Source organism: Bombus affinis, chromosome 9, assembly GCF_024516045.1.
Source record: "Bombus affinis isolate iyBomAffi1 chromosome 9, iyBomAffi1.2, whole genome shotgun sequence".
In the NCBI taxonomy this organism is placed as follows: domain Eukaryota; kingdom Metazoa; phylum Arthropoda; class Insecta; order Hymenoptera; family Apidae; genus Bombus; species Bombus affinis.
Genome location: NC_066352.1, coordinates 1,364,384 through 1,384,903, shown reverse-complemented (window position 1 = coordinate 1,384,903; position 20,520 = coordinate 1,364,384). Strand labels below are relative to the sequence as shown.

Genomic DNA, 20,520 nt, shown 5'->3' with positions numbered 1-20,520 from the left:
AAAGAACTCATTTTGTTCAACTAAAGCTTAACGCTAATAAAACATGGAATTATTGTCCATTAACTCAGTTTTTATTACAATATTTACTATTATAATCTAATTAACTTGCTACTTACGCGAATTTTCATAGATTTTTCTTAAATTCCCAGGACGTTGAATGAATAATATTCGTGATAGTTTAAAAAATCATCCAACGATGGAATGTCGTAACATCCTTCACCCACCCCATCGGCTAGTTTTATCATTTTCTCTACATAGGTAACTACATGCTATCTGTATATGTAGAACATATATGCCCCTCCTTAGACTATGATGCTGATGCAAAAAATGTCTCCCTACCATCCCTACTATCTTCACTGTCCTGGTAAACGAGTGGTGGTAAAAGAGACAGAAAGAAGATGCGTTGTAAAAAGCTATCTTACCGCCCCTCGACCTATGCAGCCCCTAGAAGGAACGTACGACCTCTTTACTTCACCATTGGTCCGCACACAGTCAACATTTTTGCAAGTTATCTCTTACAATCCCTCGAATTATCCGTAAAATTCGACTAAATTTTTGCTAATTTATTTGAAGAGAAAAAGGGGGGAAATTCTGAAGGAATAGTGGTTCCGCATAGAGGTAAAAATTAATGGATTCATACTTTTTATTACTTTTTCGTTTTGCTTAATTAGTAATGCGAATTAAGAATATAATAGAATAAAGTTAACATTCTGCAATTAGTTAGATAATATAACATACACAAGAAATGATATTAATAAATAAAAATAAGCGATAAAGGATAAAATTAATTGGGAAAATGAATTATATTTACAATTAATTTTCCCATTAATATCAGATCTTGATATCATATTCCTAGATAACTAAAAGTGCTCTACTTTATCACTACTAAAAATAGGACAAAAAATGAAGAAATAGAAAAAGCATCAAAATATATCAATTACGTATACAATTTATTTTCTTATCATTACCATTTCTCACGATGGCGGTGGATGATTCTTCATTTTTTGCTTGGCATCATAGTTCTTTTACTAGTCTAGTTTGCTACTCTTGCTTCTGCCAGCCTTATTTTTACACCCGTCCACCCACTACTATTATCACCGCCCTCCCTGTTCCCCCCGCCATACTATTCCCACCCCATTGGCCTACCTTTACCGCGCCAGTGGAAATAGAGGGAAAGATTTTTATTCTCGTAAATGGAAAAACCAGGCTGGAGAGGGAGGTTTTGCCAGTCAACCGCTGCTGCGAGCGAAATTTTTTGCTTCGCCCCTCGTCGTCGACAAGCTCGTCGAAGGGTACGTTAGGAAAGACGGGGTTGAGGGGTCTGTTGAAGTTTATCTTGCAGATAGATTATATTGTTCGTCTGGATTCTTATCTAATAAAGATTTATTTATTAAATTATGCGCCAATTACACATTAAATGATCACATTAGTAATATAAAAACTTGAATATTTTTAACAATGAAATAGGAAAATTTTTACTAAATAGTGGTTAAAGTAATTAGTTATAATTAATAGTAGTTAAATAGTTATATAAAATGAAGAAATATATAGTAAATATCTTATCCTTCTAAATTCAATTTATAAATTCTACTGCAGTATATATATGCTCCTCTATGTTTAATGCTTTATTTTTCCTAACAATACGAGTTGAAAGAAAAAATATTAACATCTGATTTATCGATCACCGACATAGTTCCTTGGATACGCGTCATATGCAAATTTTTGAAGCCTGAGAAATAATTCAGGAAGGGTTTGAACAGACGGTGGTCAGCTTTTTTTAGTCGGAACCTCTTGTTCCCAACTCGGAAGAAAATAACAAAAAATATTGAATTACGAGTTCCCTCGACGATGAAACTCGTGAGACTTTCAACCGTGAGACTTTATCAAGGTGCATCATTCATTTAACCCATTAATTTCTTCAATATTAAAAATCTAGTGAATAAAAAACAAAAAATTCTCTTCTTCATCGTTATAAAATACATTGATTAAATATATATTCTGTAACAATGAGAAATTTTTAATTTGTTTACTGGTTTTGTAAAGTTTTATATAGATTATAATATTCAATAACATTTGCAATATAAAACTGTATCCAATTCAAAAAATACTTCTGAAGATGAAAGTTTTCTTTCTTATTAAAAAAAATATATAGAATGTACAGTATTGTGGAAAAGAAGTAATTAACCCTTTCGCTACGACAGTGTGTTCCGTCGGAGTGATACCGCTGTCCGGGCCACCGTGCCGTCGGAATAGCGGTACTGAACGAAGCACTGCGACGGAAAGCGAGCATATGTCATCGCGCGGACGTCGTCTATAGACGATGCTCGTACACACAGGTCATTTCGCGAGCGTCGTCTATAGGCGACACCCGCCCATACAGGTCGTCACGCGGACCTATAGGCGACGCTCGTAGCAAAAGGGTCAAATATGGTTAAAACAATGCAATTTTTTAACATTTATAATTCTACTATTTTATGTATTTTATAAATTCGAAGAGCAGTAAAATTAATACAATTGGTTAATGACTGATGGTTAAAAACTAATTGAACATTGACAATATTTATCGAATATTTAGGTCACCTTAATGCTATACATAGTTGTTACGTTGTTTTCAAAAGAGAATACTCTCGCGTTGTTACTTATAGATTGATATACACATATATAGCACATTATTGGTTATTCATCAATCCTTTATAAACGCGCGTCAATATAAATGCATAAGATTATGCTAATAAAAATGAAGTATTAAAATTACAAAATATTTAAAATAAATATCGAATTTCGAAATAAATTGATAACTTATACTACCCTCATACAAAACTTTCTAGGAACTCGCGAACACTTATATGCGTAAATTAGTACTATATGCAAGTCTTTATTCGACATTTTATACGGATTTATGCAAAATATTCATTGAATTAAAAAGTAAAAAAATCGATAAAGTACAAAATACGATTTTTTTTCGTGGCAAGTACACAAATAGATGGAAGCAGCGTAAGATCATACACAACCATATTCGTACCACACTTGATTACCCACTTTTGAATCTTTATCTACAGGAGTTTCTATAATTGTTTCTTCTTGCCCTACATCCTTCATTCCACTATTGTTAAGATTGTTTGATTCGTTTATAACTGCTGATACTTTATTGTATATCAGAACCGGTCGTGGTTCTACTTGCACCTCCGATCGCGAAGTTTGTTCCAATAATATAGACCGTCTATCATCTCCCTGTTCCTGTAATATTTATTTCAGATATCCAAAAAATATTCCACTAGAATTAAAAGATAAAAAGATCATAGAACTGTAAATTAATAAATTCATACTGGTACGGTAGTTGATGGTGGTGGAGAATCATCAGTGTAATACACTGTTCTTCTAGTCCCTGGATGACCAAGAGACAATGTATCTGACCCAAGAGCTCTAGTTGATCCTATAATTGATTTCATAGAATTGTTTTATTAATATTCTTTTATTTTTAACTTATACGTTTCCAATAAGATCATATTTACCTGCTAAACGATGATCTTCTGTACTAGCGTCAGAGTCATTTCCACCAGATTCTGATTCATAAGGTTTTCCTTCTGAGTTTTTGAAATCTTCCGTCCAAGATCGTCGATTCTAATTTATGCAGAATTTAAATATAAAATTTATAACATTCATTTGTTTTTGTATTAGATGCTTTTGTATCAATCTGCTTACCTTATTGAGAAACTCAGATCCAACTTTTCGAACTCTTCGAACGAAATTAGCTCCAAATCCTTTTCTTCAATACATATGTAAAGAAGGTATATTACAAATTAAGAAAGTGTGCAATTAAAAATATATATTTTAAATTTTTCATAATAAATAAAATTGTATACAAAAGTAAATGGACTTACTTTTTTGGAGTACAACTATCTAACTTTCTATAATGTTCCATTATTTTGTCTTCCAATTTTTCTTTTTGTCTATATAAATGATTCACTTTGTCTCTGTAATAAAAATTACCGCATTAACATATTAGCTAACATAGGAATATTATTTAAATATTGTCATTTTAAAGTACTAACGTATATATTTTTTCTTCCATGTGATAATGTTCTTTATCTTCAAGAGAATGAGTCAAAAGTTCATGATATTGGCTAAACAACATAGTAATATGATCCATCAACGATCGTCTATCATTATCTAAGCCGGAATTCATATGCAATAACACCTAAAAGGAAATATGTAAGATAGCAATAAATATATATTAAATGTATTATTAAATAACCCAACATAAACATTTGTTAATACCTCACATCGTTGATTTAATTTATTAATTTGAAGTTCTAAATTAGAACATCTTTCATCCCTACTGCTAAGCTCGCCTTGCATTTCTGTTAACTTAAGGCTTAGTCGATTCGTTTCAATTTTGTTTTTCCTATAATCCTCTTGTAAATTTCTATACTCCATTTTCAATTTTTCTGTAGCAGTATACAGATTTCTAAAATCATCCTAAAATAATTAAAAAAGTAAATTCGTAATTCAATACAATAATAGTACCTGCCTTTAACATTTGTTTACTACCTTCAGCTTTGAATGTTCTCCTCTCAAGTTATTCAAACTCTTTGCATCATTCACCAATGATTCCTTTTCAGTTTGTAATGTTTTATTTTTTCCTTTTAATCCTTCATAAGATTCGCGTAACATTCTAACTTCATTTTTTACGTCTCGTAAATTTGACTTGAGAGCATCATGTTCGTGAAAAAGATTTTCATATTCGTTATTTAATTGTTCATGCAAAGATTGTAAAGTGATTTGATCATGAACCAGTTGGGTGTGTATTTGTTGATGAGAACTGCGTTCTTTCAACAACTAGAATATAAAAAATATAATTCTCAATATTCAAAAACATATTTAAAAAAAAATATTTCAAATACTTACTTCTTCTTTTTCAGCAACAAGTTGTGAATTTGCAAGTTGCAAGGCTGTATGTTGTGCTGCTAAAGAATTATTTTGAGACTGTAATGTTGTTATCTGTACTTGAAGTTTTGCATTTTCAGATAGGAGATTTTCTGATGCTACTTGTGCAGCAGCCAATTTCATATTTAAATGTTCCTGTTCTTTCTAGAAGTAAAAGTAAAAAATTATATTGTATATCATTATGTTTCGTAAAATTACGAAAAATATCTTTTTACTTTAATTACCTACAATTTATCTGTACGGTTTCAACATACCTTGAGTGCTTCTACTGTTGCTTCTAGTGTATTATGAATATTATTAGTTGCATTATTCTCGGAATTTGTAGTTTCAGGTACTGACTTTTCACAACAACAGGAATTATTTGATTTTTTTATATAATCGACGACTTCCGGAATTTGCGCGATTCTGTAATTATTAATTAATAATTGACATTTAGAAGCTTTTTCCATAGTAAACTTTGTTCAAGAATTTGAAATTTCATTACTTTTTAACAATATTATCCAATGGCAATGACAACAACATGTTATCACTGAGTCCAAGTTTTTCTAAAACTGTATATAATTGTTGAGTATTCAATTTTTCAGCTACTAAATTCGATTGCAGAATTTCTAACGTTTCCCTATCAATAGCTGCTCGTGAATCAAGCTCCTTACTTGATCTTTCAATTTCTTGTAATCTAAAAATAAATAATTTTGCAAAAGATATTCTTATATTAAATAAGCATATATATTTCATGTAAAATACTTTATACCTTGAAATTTGTGTAACAGAATCATGAAGTTCCTGTTCAAGTTGCATTACTTTCCTTTCTAGAACTTCAATACTATTTGTTGCTTTATCTAATGCAACATCTTTTTCCTGAAATTTATTTCATTAGGCAAAATTTAATTCAATACTTTAAAAAATTAAAATTATAGAATAACTTTTAACAGAAAAATTAGAACATTGTAATTTAGAATATAAACTGAAATATTATAGAATAATATAAACAAAGATAGAACCGCTCAAATTGACTCTCGTGGACAAAAGCACTTGTTGCTCCCGCGGGCAAATGATGTTGACAATTTTTAAAACATAACGGTGACAACAGTGATAAGGATATTAGCTAATAGGTTTAAATTTTGACATAGAAGATATCTTTAATTTCTATATCCATAAAATACTCTATCATAGGCCCCTTATCCGCGAAGGCGTGATTAATATGCTCGCTGATCTCTAACACGCTGAGAGATGTTTACAGCAATGAACTGAGCTTATACATGCATAACTTTAATTTGAAGTAGTAGTTTAAGAAAACTATAGATTAAGAATAGAAAATCACAGAACAATTAATCATTCTAGTAAAAATATCTTATAAAATTCATACTTCTATTGTTTCTCGATATCGATGCACATCGCGCTGTGCTATATCCTTCTCTCGTTCTACTGTGACAAGTTTTGATTCAAGGTCAAGACACTTGGAATTAATTTCTTTTACGTTATTTTCTATAATTTTTAATTCTTCAACTTTTTGATTGGCAAGCTCTAAACTACGTTCTAAATCATCTGCTCGTCTTTGTACGCTTTCCAATAAAGACTGAACTCGTTGTTTTTCTTTCACTGCTGTATCGCAATTTTTTTCCAGTTCTATCATTTTTGTATGTTGAGTCTAAAAATTGATAAAAAAAGAAAACGTTAAATATTAAAATACCAAGATACCATACATAGAATTTTTATGATATACTTGGAACTCCTGTTGTTGTTTCTCGGATGACGTCTTTTGATTTTGTAATGAGTTCTGTAATTTTTTGTTTTCTTCGAGTGCTTGCTTCCAAACCAATTCTAAATCCGAATTTTGTTGTGTTAATCTTTCAATATTATCATTTAACGATTCGATCTTCAATTGCAGCTTCTTCTTTTCTTTTTCTAATTCCAACACACGAGATGAATTTTCATGAAAAGAACTTTCTTTTAGGGAGTCTATTAAAGTAATCAATCGACGATTTTCTAATTCAAGTTTTAAAGCCCGTGTTTGTGCATTATTTGTCAATTGTTCAGACAATCTATTATCAGCATGTGCTAAATAATATACAAATCTACATTATAGTTATATACGATCGATAAATAAGATGTAAATGTATATTAAAAATAATTTTCCTTATTACCTGGTTCTTCAGAATCACTTATAGAACTATCTAAGGCAGCTTCATTTGCGGCAGCTTTCGTTAATTTATGTAATTGAGTGTTTTCTTCAACTAACTCTTGATATTTTTCTTTATCAGCCGCACGTTCCAAGGCCATGTCATTCAGTAATTGTTTATATTTAAGAATTTCAGACTCGAGTTCCAGTACTTTATCTGCTCTCCTTCTCGATGAATTTAACTGATCCTCTAGCATTTCCCTAGTCTCCATTAAAACTCTAAAATAAATGAAATAGGGTGATATCTTATATAAAGAAAATATAATGAAATTATATTCGAAATATATGTACAATATATACTATATATTTATATATACTAAACGAAATATATCTAAAATACCTATTATCTTCACGTAGCTCCTCTATGCGTGTTTTATAAAATTCTATATCTGTAAGTTTCTCTCTATATCTTACTACTTCTAATTCCAATCGATCGGCACGATCTGCTCTTTCAATTACCGCATCTAATTCGTCTCTATAAGACTTTGCTGTGCGTGCTTCATGCATTAATTCTTGGTTCTAAAACAAGGACAAAAATTTATATATTATTAATACTTACTAAAAAAATTAATATGTATGGCAAATATGATACTTTACCTCTTGTTTTAATTTGGTTACTAACATCTTATGGTACTCGAGTTCTTCTTTACATTCCAACAATGCTTCAGTTTTTTCTTCTCTGCAAATATATCACAAAAAAAAGATAGATTAAGCATAAAAATAACTAAAAATATATATACATAAAAGAGATAATATATACAATTCTTGTCGTTGTTTTCTAACTCTCGATTTCCAGTCGGCCAATTCAACTGCATAGTGATGATTATCTTCACGTTCTGATTTAGCAACAGGGTTAGATTGTTGCACTTTGTTTATTTCTTCAGCTTCTACGTTGTTTGATGAATCATTTCTTCGAATACCTTCACTTATAACAATATCCCTCCATTTCTGTTATATCAGTAATATTTTATACATTCTTAATAAAACATTTTGTTAAAAGATAATATTGATAAAATAAAATTACCTGACGATATAAATCTAGTTCTTGACTCATCATTTTCATTTGTGCAAATAAATATCCCATATTTATATTCTCCAATGAATCTTGATTAATAACTATGTTTTGATTATCTGTGACCTAGTAAAGTATTGTTAAATTTTATTATACATAGTGTAGACAATGATATAAAAATCTAGAAAACATACTTGTTTAATACATTCTACTATTGCAAGTTGAGTATCAACATTTAATTTTTTTATATTAGTTATAAATTTTTCTTTGTTAGGACACTGTACAGCACAACCAAGGAGTAATAATAATAACAATTTCATTTCAGGGATATATGATTGCGGCTCCTTGCCTAAACTTATTATATCTGGTAACTTCAGAATTAAATGACTTAATTCTCCTTCATAAAATTGTTTCATATTATCTACTACGACTTGTAAGTTTTTTATGCGAGTTATTGTATTTCCCTTTGAAGGTATTACTTCATCATACAGTGGTTCCGGATCTCTATGAAATATAAAACATGTAAGAATACTAAATATAAATATTTTGTAAGAGAAAAAATCAATACGAATTTAAATACATAGAAATACTTACATTTGCAAATATACATTATGTAATAATACACCATCCACCAAATCATTATAATTGCTTAATGAGTTAGGATCCTCTAAGCAACTGGTGAACTGTTATATAAAAAAGTATATTTCATTAACTAATTCTCATTAATACGATTAATAATAATAGTCAAGAATCTGTTAAAACTAATATCATGAATCATAGAAAATAAATCATAAAATTCTAGAAAATAAAAAACTTACCCATGTTACTAAAGGTCCACACAATAGATCATCAATTTCAGAAGATGCCATTCTTATGCACTTTCACATTAATTATTAAGATAGTACTTAATAAATAACACTACCATTTCTTCATATAGAAAGATAAAAATAATAGAATAAATATTTTATAATTTTGTAATGTTAGTTTGTAAAATAATTGAATATAAGGTACAAAAAAATATCAAATTTTTTAATACAGAATATGTACTCAAGAATGCATTTAATTCTTTCAAAGATGAAATATCTATGTATAATACTTTTTAATTTTACGTCTCCCTAAATTTTAAACTTGGTGAAGTGTAACAAATTATATAATATTAATTTCTTTAGAAGAATTGTACATTACATATGACAGAATATAAATACTAATATATGCGGACAAATTTAAAAAGATCATAGTTTTATAAAACTAAATACTTTTTGCTTAGTTAAATTTGCAATTTAGGTAAAAAATAAATTATCGACATATAATTAATTGTGCATCTGTGTATATACATTAATGTAATTGAAGGATTTTGTTATTTCAAGTAACCAATTATTAGCCTCATAATTAATTTCAAACGACGCAGATTAATTTAATGTTTCAATAACTTTACCATACAAAACTTTATCTATTCCTTGATGTTTATTCAGTAGTCACACTTTTTACTATAGATGCAACTTAAAAGGGAATATAACCACACAATTCTATATACACATTCAATATAAAATATATCGTTTCAATTTTACAACAGAGTTATTTAGTATATTATCGACATTTACCTTATGAAACATCGTGTGATTTTTACAAACACTAAATTAAAACGATCAAGTATTTATGTATTAGCTGATATTAGGTTACGGTTACACTGATCGTATTCAAATGACTAGCTCCTCGTTCATATACATACTTCGGCTGTACATGAACGAACAAAATGGATGTATATTTGGATGATCAGTTCTATGACACTTATTATATATATAAAATGGACATAGATTCGTAAACTCTTACTATTTCGTGGACAATTCTTGTTAAAGGTCCTATTAAAAAGTGATAGATTAGAGCGGGAAAAATGAAATCTTTATTTTAAAAGAGGAGTATATCATAATTTGTTTCAAGATCTGTTGAATCAACCGAATCGATTCCGAGAATATTTTAGATTGAGTATAGAAACATTTTTTTTATATTCCATGTGGGTGAAACTAAAGAAAAATTTAATAAATAATCGGGCAAAAAAATTAAATTAATTTGAATGACGTATACGGGTGAATACCGACATTGGACGTGACATTAGACGACCAATGGCGAGCAGTATAATGTACAACCATTGACTATAACGCGTTTGATTCGTTGACGAACGAATATAAGTTACACTGGTTACTAGAGCGTATTCAGACTTTCAGAGTGATTCGGATAACTATAGTTTGGTATGATATAAATAACGTAACCGTGGTAGGGCTCTGGCTCTGACTGTAGCTTTAAATATAATAAAATCATCGTACGTATAACCTCTTGCATGTATGTTATTGTTCTTTAATAGAAATTTAATTGTAACCTTATCCTATTCTAAATTTTGAAAATATCTTTGTCATTTTATCAATACATACAAATAAAAACATGTCAAACTATCAAACTAATTACATATATGTAACATATAATAACTAAGGCATATATGTATATTTGTGAAACAAAGTTTCAACGATTTTTGAATAATAATTTTTGTTATCTTTTTATATTTTTATATTTTTCTTTACATTAGCATACTGCTTTTTATTTTTTGGATAAATGTCCTAATTCCACGTTTTATCATTGCAGCATGCGAATTGATTATTTGAATGTTGTTTGAAGGTTTCAACTTTCATTATTTTTGAATGAACATTATAATTTCTACCAGTATAAGATATTTAGTAGATTATGAAAGATGATTCAAGTATTAAAAAAACAATTTTCAAGAAATTATAAAAGACACAGAAATGTTAATACATGGTCATCTCTAGCAACAGCATTCAATTCCATTAGTAAAGAAAAATATGGTTTTGATTTCTTAAAAAAGGAAACTGTGAGTAATTTTTATTTCTTATGATATCTATAACTATTTTAAACAATATATTAAAAGTTTTAAAATTCTTCTGTATTGCTATTGTATATATAGGGACTATTTGGAATATCTGAGTTAAAGACATCAGAAGGATTTAATATTTTAAAAGACCAAGCAATATCTCAAACAGATGCACTTATAACAGAATCTTTAAGTCAAAATAGAAAACGAAAAATGGTGGAAATTTTTGACGATATGTCTGATACATTATGCAAAGTTGCAGATTTAGCAGAGTTCATTAGAGTTGCACATCCAGAAAAGCAGTTTGTTACAGCTGCAGAGAATACTTGTCTATTTGTTAGTGGTATTGTAGAGAAGTAATTACCTTTTTGTAAAGACTATATAATCAATCAATATTTATATTATTTTTAAACACTATCTTCAAATAATATGAAAATTACTTCAAAATTTTTCAGGTTAAATACTCATCGTGAATTGTATAATGCATTAAAACATGTTGTGTACAATGGAGATACTCGAGAAACATCTCTGGTGGATAAACATGTTGCAACATTATTCTTGTCTGATTTTGAATTATGTGCTATTCATTTACCAGAGTCTATAAGAGAAAAAGTTGTACAGTTGAATTATTATACGTTACAAGTACGTATTATAATATTACATTGTATTACATTATGTTTGTAAACTTTTTATTATGATTGAAATTTTTTGAACATAGGTAGGCCAGAAGTTTATGGCAGGTACTAGTAATCCAAGAGCAGTAGATGCCAATTTTGTTCCACTTAATGTAAGGCAATAGTAAGTATTGCAATTAAATAATTTCGAAAATAACAACGTATTTCTTTCATATGAGATTTGAAGATTTTTTTAAATGTTTCACAGTTTCACACAGAAAGATAATAAAATACATGTTCAAGGACTTTATGTAGATTCTCCTAATAATCTTGTTAGAGAAACGGCATATCGTATATTTCTATATCCTGATGAAGAACAAGAATATCTTCTACAAGAACTTTTGAACTCCAGACACATTTTGGCTAAACTATGTGGTTTCCCATCCTATGCTCACCGGTAGTTTCAAACATTTGTTGATACAAATGAAATTAATTAAAACTAGCTAACATTAGCTATATTTGTTATGTATTAAAAGTGAATAATTTATAGAGCTGTTAAAGGAAGTACTGTAGAAAGACCCGAAGTAATATATGAATTCCTTAATATTTTAAATAATAATCTAAAACTTAGAGCAATGCAAGATTTTAATGAGATGCAAAAGATGAAAGACGCTGAATCACCTGTAAAACAGGTTTACCAAATTTATTAAATTATGAAAATAGATTACACTATCTTCTATTTTTATACATTTTTATTTTTCGTGTGTAGAAAATAATGCCGTGGGATACAGCATATTTCACAACAAAAGCAAAAAGAACTTGGTTGAATATGTCCATTACTGAATTTGCTCCATATTTTTCACTTGGTGCTTGCATGGATGGCATTAACATATTAATACAAGCATTGTATGGCATTCGATTGGAGTATATACCAGTTTTATCTGGTGAAGTTTGGGCAAGCAATGTACATAAAATTGCTGTAATAGACGAAAATGAGGAGGTTTTGGGTTATATATACTGTGATTTCTTTGAAAGAGAAGGGAAACCTAATCAAGACTGTCACTTTACCATTAGAGGTGGAAGGCAACTACCAGATGGATCTTATCAAGTATAGCTTAAACGAATAAGAAATATATAAAATATAAAATATTAATTTAACAAAATTTTAATCACTATTTAAACATTTAATTTCAGAATCCGATAGTAGTATTAATGTTATCATTGCCAGTTCCAACATGGTCAAAACCATGTTTACTTACTCCTGCCTCTGTGGAAAATTTATTCCATGAAATGGGCCACGCATTACATTCTATGCTAGGTAGAACAAAATACCAACATGTAACTGGAACCAGATGCAGCACAGATTTTGCAGAGGTTCCAAGTGTTTTAATGGAATATTTTGCAAGTGATCCAAGAGTAAGTTATATTCCTGCAACTTAAATAATTATTAAATGAATTTTATTTTTTTAATCATTTGATATGTATTATGATATCTATTAGGTTGTATCCACGTTTGCTAAACACTTCCAAACTTTGGAACAAATACCAATAACATTATTAGATAAATTATATGCCTCAAAGAACATATTTTGTGCTTCTGAATTACAAAATCAAGTATATTATAGCATGTTAGATCAAGTTTATCACAGTTCCCAATTAGAAAAGCCATCAACCGAAATTTTAAAAAAAATACAGGGTAAATACTATGAACTTCCTTATGTTGAAAATACAGTACGTATTTTTTGCCATTTTTAATTTCTATAATAAAAGGATATTCATTTATTTATGTTATAAATTGAAGGTTTTATTTACAGGCATGGCAATTAAGATTTTCTCATCTAGTTGGATATGGTGCGAAATATTATTCCTATTTAGTATCTCGAGCAATTGCTTCTTGGATATGGCAAACATACTTTCAAGCAGATCCCTTCAATCGAACGGCAGGCGATCGATATCGAAAGGAATGCTTAGTACATGGAGGTGGAAAACCGCCTTCTAAATTAGTATCTGACTTCTTGAATAAGGAAGCTAGTGCTAGTAACTTCGCAAAATCTTTGCTTTTCGAAATCGACACAAAAATGGAGCATGTAGAAAAATTAAGAGGATAAGAAGGCTGTTCGAAAATAACATTTAGAATGGTATCTTTTCAAAAATATAAAATATTTATAAACTATTTTTATAAAAGTAAAATAAGACTTTGTAATAAAATGCTTATGAAGTATGATACACTTAAAATAAATATTTCGATCATAATTCTAAAAACATAAATAATTTTATTATATGATATGTTATCTTGTAAATAAAATGTAAATAATCAATGTATCATACAAAAAAACATAATTTGAGTTTTTTTCTTTTATTTTATTACAAGTATGGAATCTTACCCTATTTACAATCTTGATAAATCTACGTACGATTACACAAAAATAAGTTTTTCAACGTAATACAGAGAAACGCAGTATAAGGTAATTTATAAGAACATTCAATATTTATACAATTTATTGTTTAATATTGTTCAATTTCAAAACAATCGTTGATAATTTTGCTTTAAATGGTAAAAAAAGCCTTTTAGGATATTGTTAAAAAATATTGAATAAAATAAAATTCTAATATAACAATAATTTTTTTTCTCTATTTCTTAAAATGACTTCTAGTATGAGTTTACCATGTACTGCGTTTGAGATGATTTTAATTTATATTAAAACTCTCCATCAGGACTTCCATTAAAATTAGCTAAAGATTCATTAACATTCTTTTTCATGTTTATACAAAATTCCATTAATAAGCTATTTCGTAATTACATCGACGTAAAACGACTGAACAAGCCACTGGATGATTCAAATCTTATTGATAGTATTAATATTTCTTCTTCAATCGATCTCTACATTACGAAATTCTGTTTACTTTTTTTCTGGAAGTGTTTTCTTATATAATTCATGGAATATAATTAGATATTTGTATTCACAAAAAAGCACTGGACCTTTTTTTTTTACAATAATCTGTCTCCGTTTTCAGATTACACTAAAAGAGACAGTAAGAAATTCTGTATTCGATTTAATATATGTATAGTTACAGTAATTTCATTTATATTTTATCTTCCTAGAAATTTTATTTTGCACAGCATTTACATGAATTATAAATTATTTCTTTAACAAGCATTTGTGAAATAACCTTGTAATACAGAGTTACTAAAGAATAATAATAATTAATTTACATAATAATGAAGCTTATATTGAAAATCATATAAGTTATTAGGAGGACAGCATATATTTTTAAGTTTTTTAATACTCTTCATAGAGCATAGTTATAAAGTATAATACAACATAGTATTGAAATATGTAAATTTTAAATAAAATTCAGAAATTGCATGTTTTTAATTAACTTGAACATCACAGTATGTGTAAAGCAAGTTGGCAACTAGTCATAAAAAATTAGTATCACATTAATTTTCAATTTTTATATAAAGATAGGAGACATACATTTTTATAAACTTGTATTTTTATCAAGCTACACTTAACTCAAAAGATATGTAAAAAGTAATTAACTATCATATTATTGTATTCTTGTCGAAATAGTTATCATAACTTTATGGTGAAAATTGTAAAGTTAATGGCAGAGCATTTATTATTTTATAATAATATGAAACACTTTTTACTGCTTCCTTTTTATATTATTCAAAACAGGAAAAATTATCTATTGGCACAGAAAAGATTGTATTTAAAAATATCAATTCTAGTAATATGCACTTTATAAATAAAACATGTACTATGCTTGCAGAGTATTTCATATTATTATCAAACTTTTATTATAAATTTACACATACATATTGCTTTACTATTGTTTTGACAAAAATGGACATCATTTGTACAAATTATGCATTTTTCCCTTACTTATAAACTCTGTATTATAAGGTAATGTACAAAAATTTGTTATAGAAATTCATAATAGTATGTCCTTAATAAGATTTCTTTAAACATTTTGGCGTTCATTTTTTCAATATGCACATACTGTAGTGTTTTATGTCTTTCTTTTCGACATTTCTAAAATTCTATAATGAAGTATTTTTTATTCAATACACGAACCTTTATTTTATAATGTATTTCCCACTTGTTTAAAATTATTTCAATGACCAGTACGTTCGACATTCCACAGTACATTATATCTTTCATTTGCTATAAATTACGCATTTTTATTCACTTTCGACCATCGTATTTTTAATTCTTAGAATATTCTTATTATGTTATTTTCTTAAATCCGTATGCTGTTAAAAATTGTTCTGCATATAAAACGGTTGATATATTTTTTAAATGCTGTATCATTTAAGATATTTTTTTGCACATGGTCCTTTTTTAGCGGAATCCAGAAACAAAAGAAGAATAACAATGGTAAAGCACTAGTTGAAAGAGGATCTTAATTGTCCAGTATTCATTACGCACTATAAAAACCAAATTAATAGAGTCCACTCTAAATTTTTTTATCAACTGACCACATGATGCAACATTGTACCAACATTCAATCAGTTTTAAGTTTTCCATTTTTTCCTTATTTAATATGTCACATTCACAATAGGCAAACACCAAAACAAATTGGTTTTTTGCTATGAAACACAGTGACCACCCAGCCTAAAATGACTTTGGCATTTGGTTCAGGTTATGCAACGTAATTATACTCGTTTGCATTATCTTTATCTCGTTCCATGTAATCCCTATCTATGAGAGATTCAATTCTTTTCTTCAAATCTGCAGGCTGAAAACAATTTTCACACATAATTAAACATACACAGATATTTGGAATATATCATTCTATGAGTTAATGATATACCTTTACAGGAAACTTGAGCTGATTGTATAGTTCACTAATCAACAGATTGTGCGAAAGTGTTTTTCTCATTTTCATAATTCTAACAATAGCTGCATCTATCTGATATTGTCTATCTTGATAGACTCTTTCCTCTGTAGCTTTTTGTTCCTCGTTCTGAAGAAGGATAAATAAGTAAGCAATTTATTGTTGAAATTTACATTACACAAAAAAAGTAATTAAAGAACTATTCTATACCGTTTCTTTCATTTGAATTTGATTTATCTTAATTCTGAATAATTTATTTGTAAAGTCTGCATTAAAAACAAATCTATCATTATCTGCAACGTCTCTTCCTCTTGGATTTTTTTGTAACACTCTGGCTTTCCCACAAGCTAAGGATTGTAGAGTTCTCCTAAGTTCACCATCTTCTATATTTGTTGCTGCTTTTATATCTTCCAAAGACAAGTTATCAGCATCATTAAATAAGATTAACACCAATGCTTGAAACAACGAAACTTGGAGTTCCTTATTACCCTGTTTTGACATTTAAGTAAAATGTTTTTATGGAATATACATTATTTAATATATACTATTTAATGTAACTATGTAATAAACATTTATTACAATACATAAACAATACCTGATTAAACCAAGCTTTTAATACACAATGCCCCAAGGTAGGTTGCCATTGTAATTTTCTACCGCTATGTTTTCCCAAATAGAATTTATTAAATACATCTTGATACTGAACCATTTCTGGGGGTAATGTTACTTCCATTACAGGATATGTTGGCCAATAACCCATTGTAAGTATTGAAACAGTTAAATCCAAATTACTAGCAGACAATTCGCTTTGCAAATTTCCTGCATACTAATCCGCAGTATAAAATTGCACAATTAATTAATATATACGCAATACATACTCAATATGCATTTTAAGTTGACAATATATAACTGAATATAAATATAATACTTACCTGTTTAAAAGCAATATTAATATCTTTACTAAGTTCCATATCTTTAAACATCCCTTCCAATTTACTGGTAAAGCCACCACCACATTCTTGTTTCAATTTAGATAACATGGATTTTTCAGCATCAACAGAAGCTGATTTACCAACTAACAAACGTTTAGCCAAATCTTTTTTATAGAATGCCTCGAATACATCTTTTCCATGAATAAATCTGAACAATACCATGATTTTATCTAATAATCTTTCTAATTCTTCTTCTGTCGCTTCTTTATTACCCGCCCTTAACTTGCAATCAACAAATTTCGCTGTAGGTACAGAAATAAATTAATTAACGATAGGTAACACAAACAATAAATGCTATTATTTCATTAAGGAAGCTATATACCTATTAATTCAGCAGGTTTGTTCGCACGTTGGTTAATAAAGGCTTCAAAAGCTTCTTTTAAACTATTTGCAAATTTTTCATTCTTATGAAAACATGTATTAACTATATTGTCCATTTTATCTTTGAAATCTAAGAGTTCCTGAACCATAGTTTTATCTTTCTCTGGATCTATAACTATGGTTTTACCTTTTTTCTGTGAACAAAAACAAAAAGTGTATCTACTCAATTTGCATAGAATAACATTTAAAAATTCGTAAAATACCTTAATATAAGAATTAAAATTTAGACAAAGTTCTACAAGGCCGTTTTTCACTCGACTATATAAATTATAAAGTAAAGATAAATCATTAATTCTATTTTCATCCAGCAAACCACTTAATCCTTTTTGTAAAATGCTGGTAATATGTTCAGATAATAACTGCTTTTCCACTGTGTGTATCAAAGACCACCTATAACAAATGAACAATGATATCATAGTTACAATATCAAATATCAATACATTAAAAGTAAATACTTACTTTGTAGATGCATCGAGGTAATGTAACAAACGTTCGTTTTCCTCTTGAAGCCGTTTGTCTACGTGTGCTAAGTACTCAGGAACATCGTGTTCATTCATCAGTCGTTGACCTTCAGCAGCATATAATCTTTCAGTAGCAACCAAAAATCTATAAAAATCAAAATATAATGAATAATGAAAAATATAGCATACATATTATTTCAATTTGTTTTGATATTAAACAGAAATTCATACTTAGTTTCAAAAGCATCTTGGTAGATTTGTAGATCTGATAGCATTCTTAATAAAGACTTAAGAAGTGTTCTATCCACTGTATCACCTTGACGCTCTTTTTCAATAAGCATAAGTAATCCTTCCACTGTACGTGTTTGAACTAAGTTATTCAGAACAATATACACTCTAAACAAATGTAAACCCATATCCCTAAAACAACAGAAATATTAAGTAATGTGTATAAAGAATGTTTCTAATCATTTTTAATATTCAAAAAATTTGTGAACATACCAAATAGATAAAATACTTGGATTTTGTAATACATATGTTCTATCCAAATATAGAAAAATACTTCTAATCATAATCATTTGTCTGCAATGTGATTGCCAACATTCATTCATTTTTTTTAAGAATATATGCCTGTCCATTGATTCTGCTAAAAACTGTTCTATATTTGCTTGTACATGAGCTTCTGTTAACCTTGTTAGCTTTGTATATAATGTAGATGCCATCTTATGATTACACATATTTTCAACTGCCTGATAAAGCTCTTCTAATGAATAACGAATACTTTTGCTGGTCTGGATTGCAATTACAGCTTCTTGCAACTTCTCCCATGTTTGCTCTTGATAATTTTCAGGCAATTTTGGTTTATCTACATAAAATGTACAATTTTTAAAGTATCTTTATATACAAATATTGTTCTTAAAAATATTGTTATATATACATATATACATTACTAATATACAATAATTCATATATATGTAATTTTCTTTGATAAAATTTAATGAAATTCTGTAATAAAATTAACATATATGTTACAAATCTTATATCCAGTTAATCACACATATAGTGAAATTAATACAGTACAAATGTTTAATTATTAATTTAATATATTTTTTATAATCATCACACATTGATCTTCCTTAGAAATATTTTATTTTAAAGGAAGAAAAAATAAAAAAGCCGAGAAATAAAAATAAGATTATAATTACATTCTGATATTTCACTACTCTGTCATTGTTCAAATATTCTGTTCATAATTGTTTTTAATTAGTCATCTATAATAATCTATAAAATTAAAGACGCAAATATATGCGCTGATATTTCTAATTAATTACACAACCATTGGTAATCTGAAACTTCTAGTAAACGCATAAAAAAACAAATAACACGCCTTACAAACGTTTATCCATTTCGGTTTTTCATGATGTCAAGTTAGGTTATGTCAGTTTAGTTTTATTAATCGCATTTATGACTAATTTGGTCTCGGCTACGTAACGTGGGCTGAAAGAGTGTCACAAAAGTACTAATGTCGTATTAAAAATAATGTCGCAATTCACGAAGGCATATTGCCAACCATAAATTACACCACGAATCTTCACAAATGGTAGCAGCTGATTTTGAGGTTAGGATGTCCCATGGTCTTGCTTACTTTTGAAGTTTTTGATGACGAGCTTTCTAGCTGTACCAGGTTTCGCGCTTGCCAAACTTGGTGAAATCTTGTTGACGCCGTTTGGATTCCCAACGGTTAAAGCCGAGAAATTGGCCCTTTTTTGAGTATCAGTCGTGGTTGCAGCCGTATCCGTCATGTTTTCAATTTCGTTGATCTCCGTGACCGCAACGGCGGACAGCTTGCTGCGTTTTGCAGCACCAAAGTTTAACACCGCTGCGTGATCAGCGGCCGTCCTCTTCACCTGTGCTGTGGCTAGAACCTGAGTCCCCCCGAGCCTAGACATATGCGTGCATCACTCGGCCACCGGCCCTCAGCACACGGAAAACACAGTTTTCCACTGAGAAACTGAAAGAATTCTCCCTCTCTACTCTTTATCCCTCTGTTCGACAAGCGGAAAAACTTATTTATCCCGTCCCAAACCCTGCTTCTGACGAAACTCACGAACAATTGGCAATCTGTGCACATGCGCGATACATTTACGCGGCGCTCTCCATTCGCTTACCGCGCATTTTTAACTGTTACAATTTCCTTTATACTTTTTCATA

The 20,520-nt window shown here is 29.0% G+C and overlaps 3 protein-coding genes across 10 annotated transcripts; 1 reads left to right on the top strand and 2 right to left on the bottom strand.

Moving 5' to 3' along the window:
* Nucleotides 1–1,365: 1,365 nt before the first annotated feature.
* Nucleotides 1,366–9,930, bottom strand: LOC126920534 (protein Daple). Of its 4 annotated transcripts, none has more exons than XM_050731078.1 (23): nucleotides 9,740–9,929; nucleotides 8,957–9,065; nucleotides 8,733–8,821; nucleotides 8,333–8,642; nucleotides 8,151–8,264; nucleotides 7,887–8,074; nucleotides 7,724–7,805; nucleotides 7,467–7,645; nucleotides 7,092–7,345; nucleotides 6,671–6,852; nucleotides 6,314–6,595; nucleotides 5,699–5,805; nucleotides 5,432–5,623; nucleotides 5,202–5,352; nucleotides 4,909–5,091; nucleotides 4,552–4,839; nucleotides 4,279–4,479; nucleotides 4,053–4,198; nucleotides 3,882–3,974; nucleotides 3,703–3,766; nucleotides 3,513–3,621; nucleotides 3,327–3,433; nucleotides 1,366–3,237 (listed from the first exon to the last, which is right to left on the bottom strand). In XM_050731078.1, the coding sequence occupies exons 2-23, from the start codon at nucleotides 9,005–9,007 to the stop codon at nucleotides 3,001–3,003; spliced, it is 3,609 nt and encodes a 1,202-aa protein (XP_050587035.1). In that variant the 5' UTR covers nucleotides 9,008–9,065; nucleotides 9,740–9,929; the 3' UTR covers nucleotides 1,366–3,000. The 4 variants fall into 4 exon arrangements, 3 of the variants coding, with proteins under 3 accessions (XP_050587035.1, XP_050587034.1, XP_050587036.1); XM_050731077.1 differs by having other exon boundaries at nucleotides 6,671–7,005; nucleotides 9,740–9,928; XR_007711989.1 differs by lacking the exons at nucleotides 1,366–3,237; nucleotides 3,327–3,433 and having other exon boundaries at nucleotides 3,590–3,621; nucleotides 3,703–3,761; nucleotides 3,878–3,974; nucleotides 6,671–7,005; nucleotides 9,740–9,930.
* Nucleotides 9,931–10,296: 366 nt separating this feature from the next.
* On the top strand, nucleotides 10,297–13,970 carry LOC126920537 (mitochondrial intermediate peptidase). 3 transcript variants are annotated; one of them, XM_050731087.1, is made up of 11 exons: nucleotides 10,297–10,455; nucleotides 10,773–11,016; nucleotides 11,110–11,372; nucleotides 11,472–11,658; nucleotides 11,735–11,814; nucleotides 11,899–12,087; nucleotides 12,181–12,322; nucleotides 12,400–12,738; nucleotides 12,825–13,046; nucleotides 13,131–13,361; nucleotides 13,445–13,970. In XM_050731087.1, the coding sequence occupies exons 2-11, from the start codon at nucleotides 10,879–10,881 to the stop codon at nucleotides 13,736–13,738; spliced, it is 2,085 nt and encodes a 694-aa protein (XP_050587044.1). In that variant the 5' UTR covers nucleotides 10,297–10,455; nucleotides 10,773–10,878; the 3' UTR covers nucleotides 13,739–13,970. The 3 variants fall into 3 exon arrangements, with proteins under 3 accessions (XP_050587044.1, XP_050587045.1, XP_050587043.1); XM_050731088.1 differs by having other exon boundaries at nucleotides 10,315–10,475; nucleotides 13,432–13,970; XM_050731086.1 differs by having other exon boundaries at nucleotides 10,319–10,475.
* On the bottom strand, nucleotides 13,971–20,453 carry LOC126920536 (cullin-4B). Of its 3 annotated transcripts, none has more exons than XM_050731082.1 (11): nucleotides 19,955–20,453; nucleotides 18,811–19,174; nucleotides 18,541–18,729; nucleotides 18,308–18,454; nucleotides 18,052–18,238; nucleotides 17,790–17,982; nucleotides 17,408–17,709; nucleotides 17,071–17,301; nucleotides 16,686–16,964; nucleotides 16,452–16,604; nucleotides 13,971–16,376 (listed from the first exon to the last, which is right to left on the bottom strand). In XM_050731082.1, exons 1-11 carry the CDS (start codon nucleotides 20,256–20,258, stop codon nucleotides 16,281–16,283), a joined length of 2,445 nt encoding a protein of 814 aa, XP_050587039.1. In that variant the 5' UTR covers nucleotides 20,259–20,453; the 3' UTR covers nucleotides 13,971–16,280. The 3 variants fall into 3 exon arrangements, with proteins under 3 accessions (XP_050587039.1, XP_050587040.1, XP_050587041.1); XM_050731083.1 differs by having other exon boundaries at nucleotides 19,515–20,097; XM_050731084.1 differs by having other exon boundaries at nucleotides 19,702–20,097.
* Nucleotides 20,454–20,520: the final 67 nt, after the last annotated feature.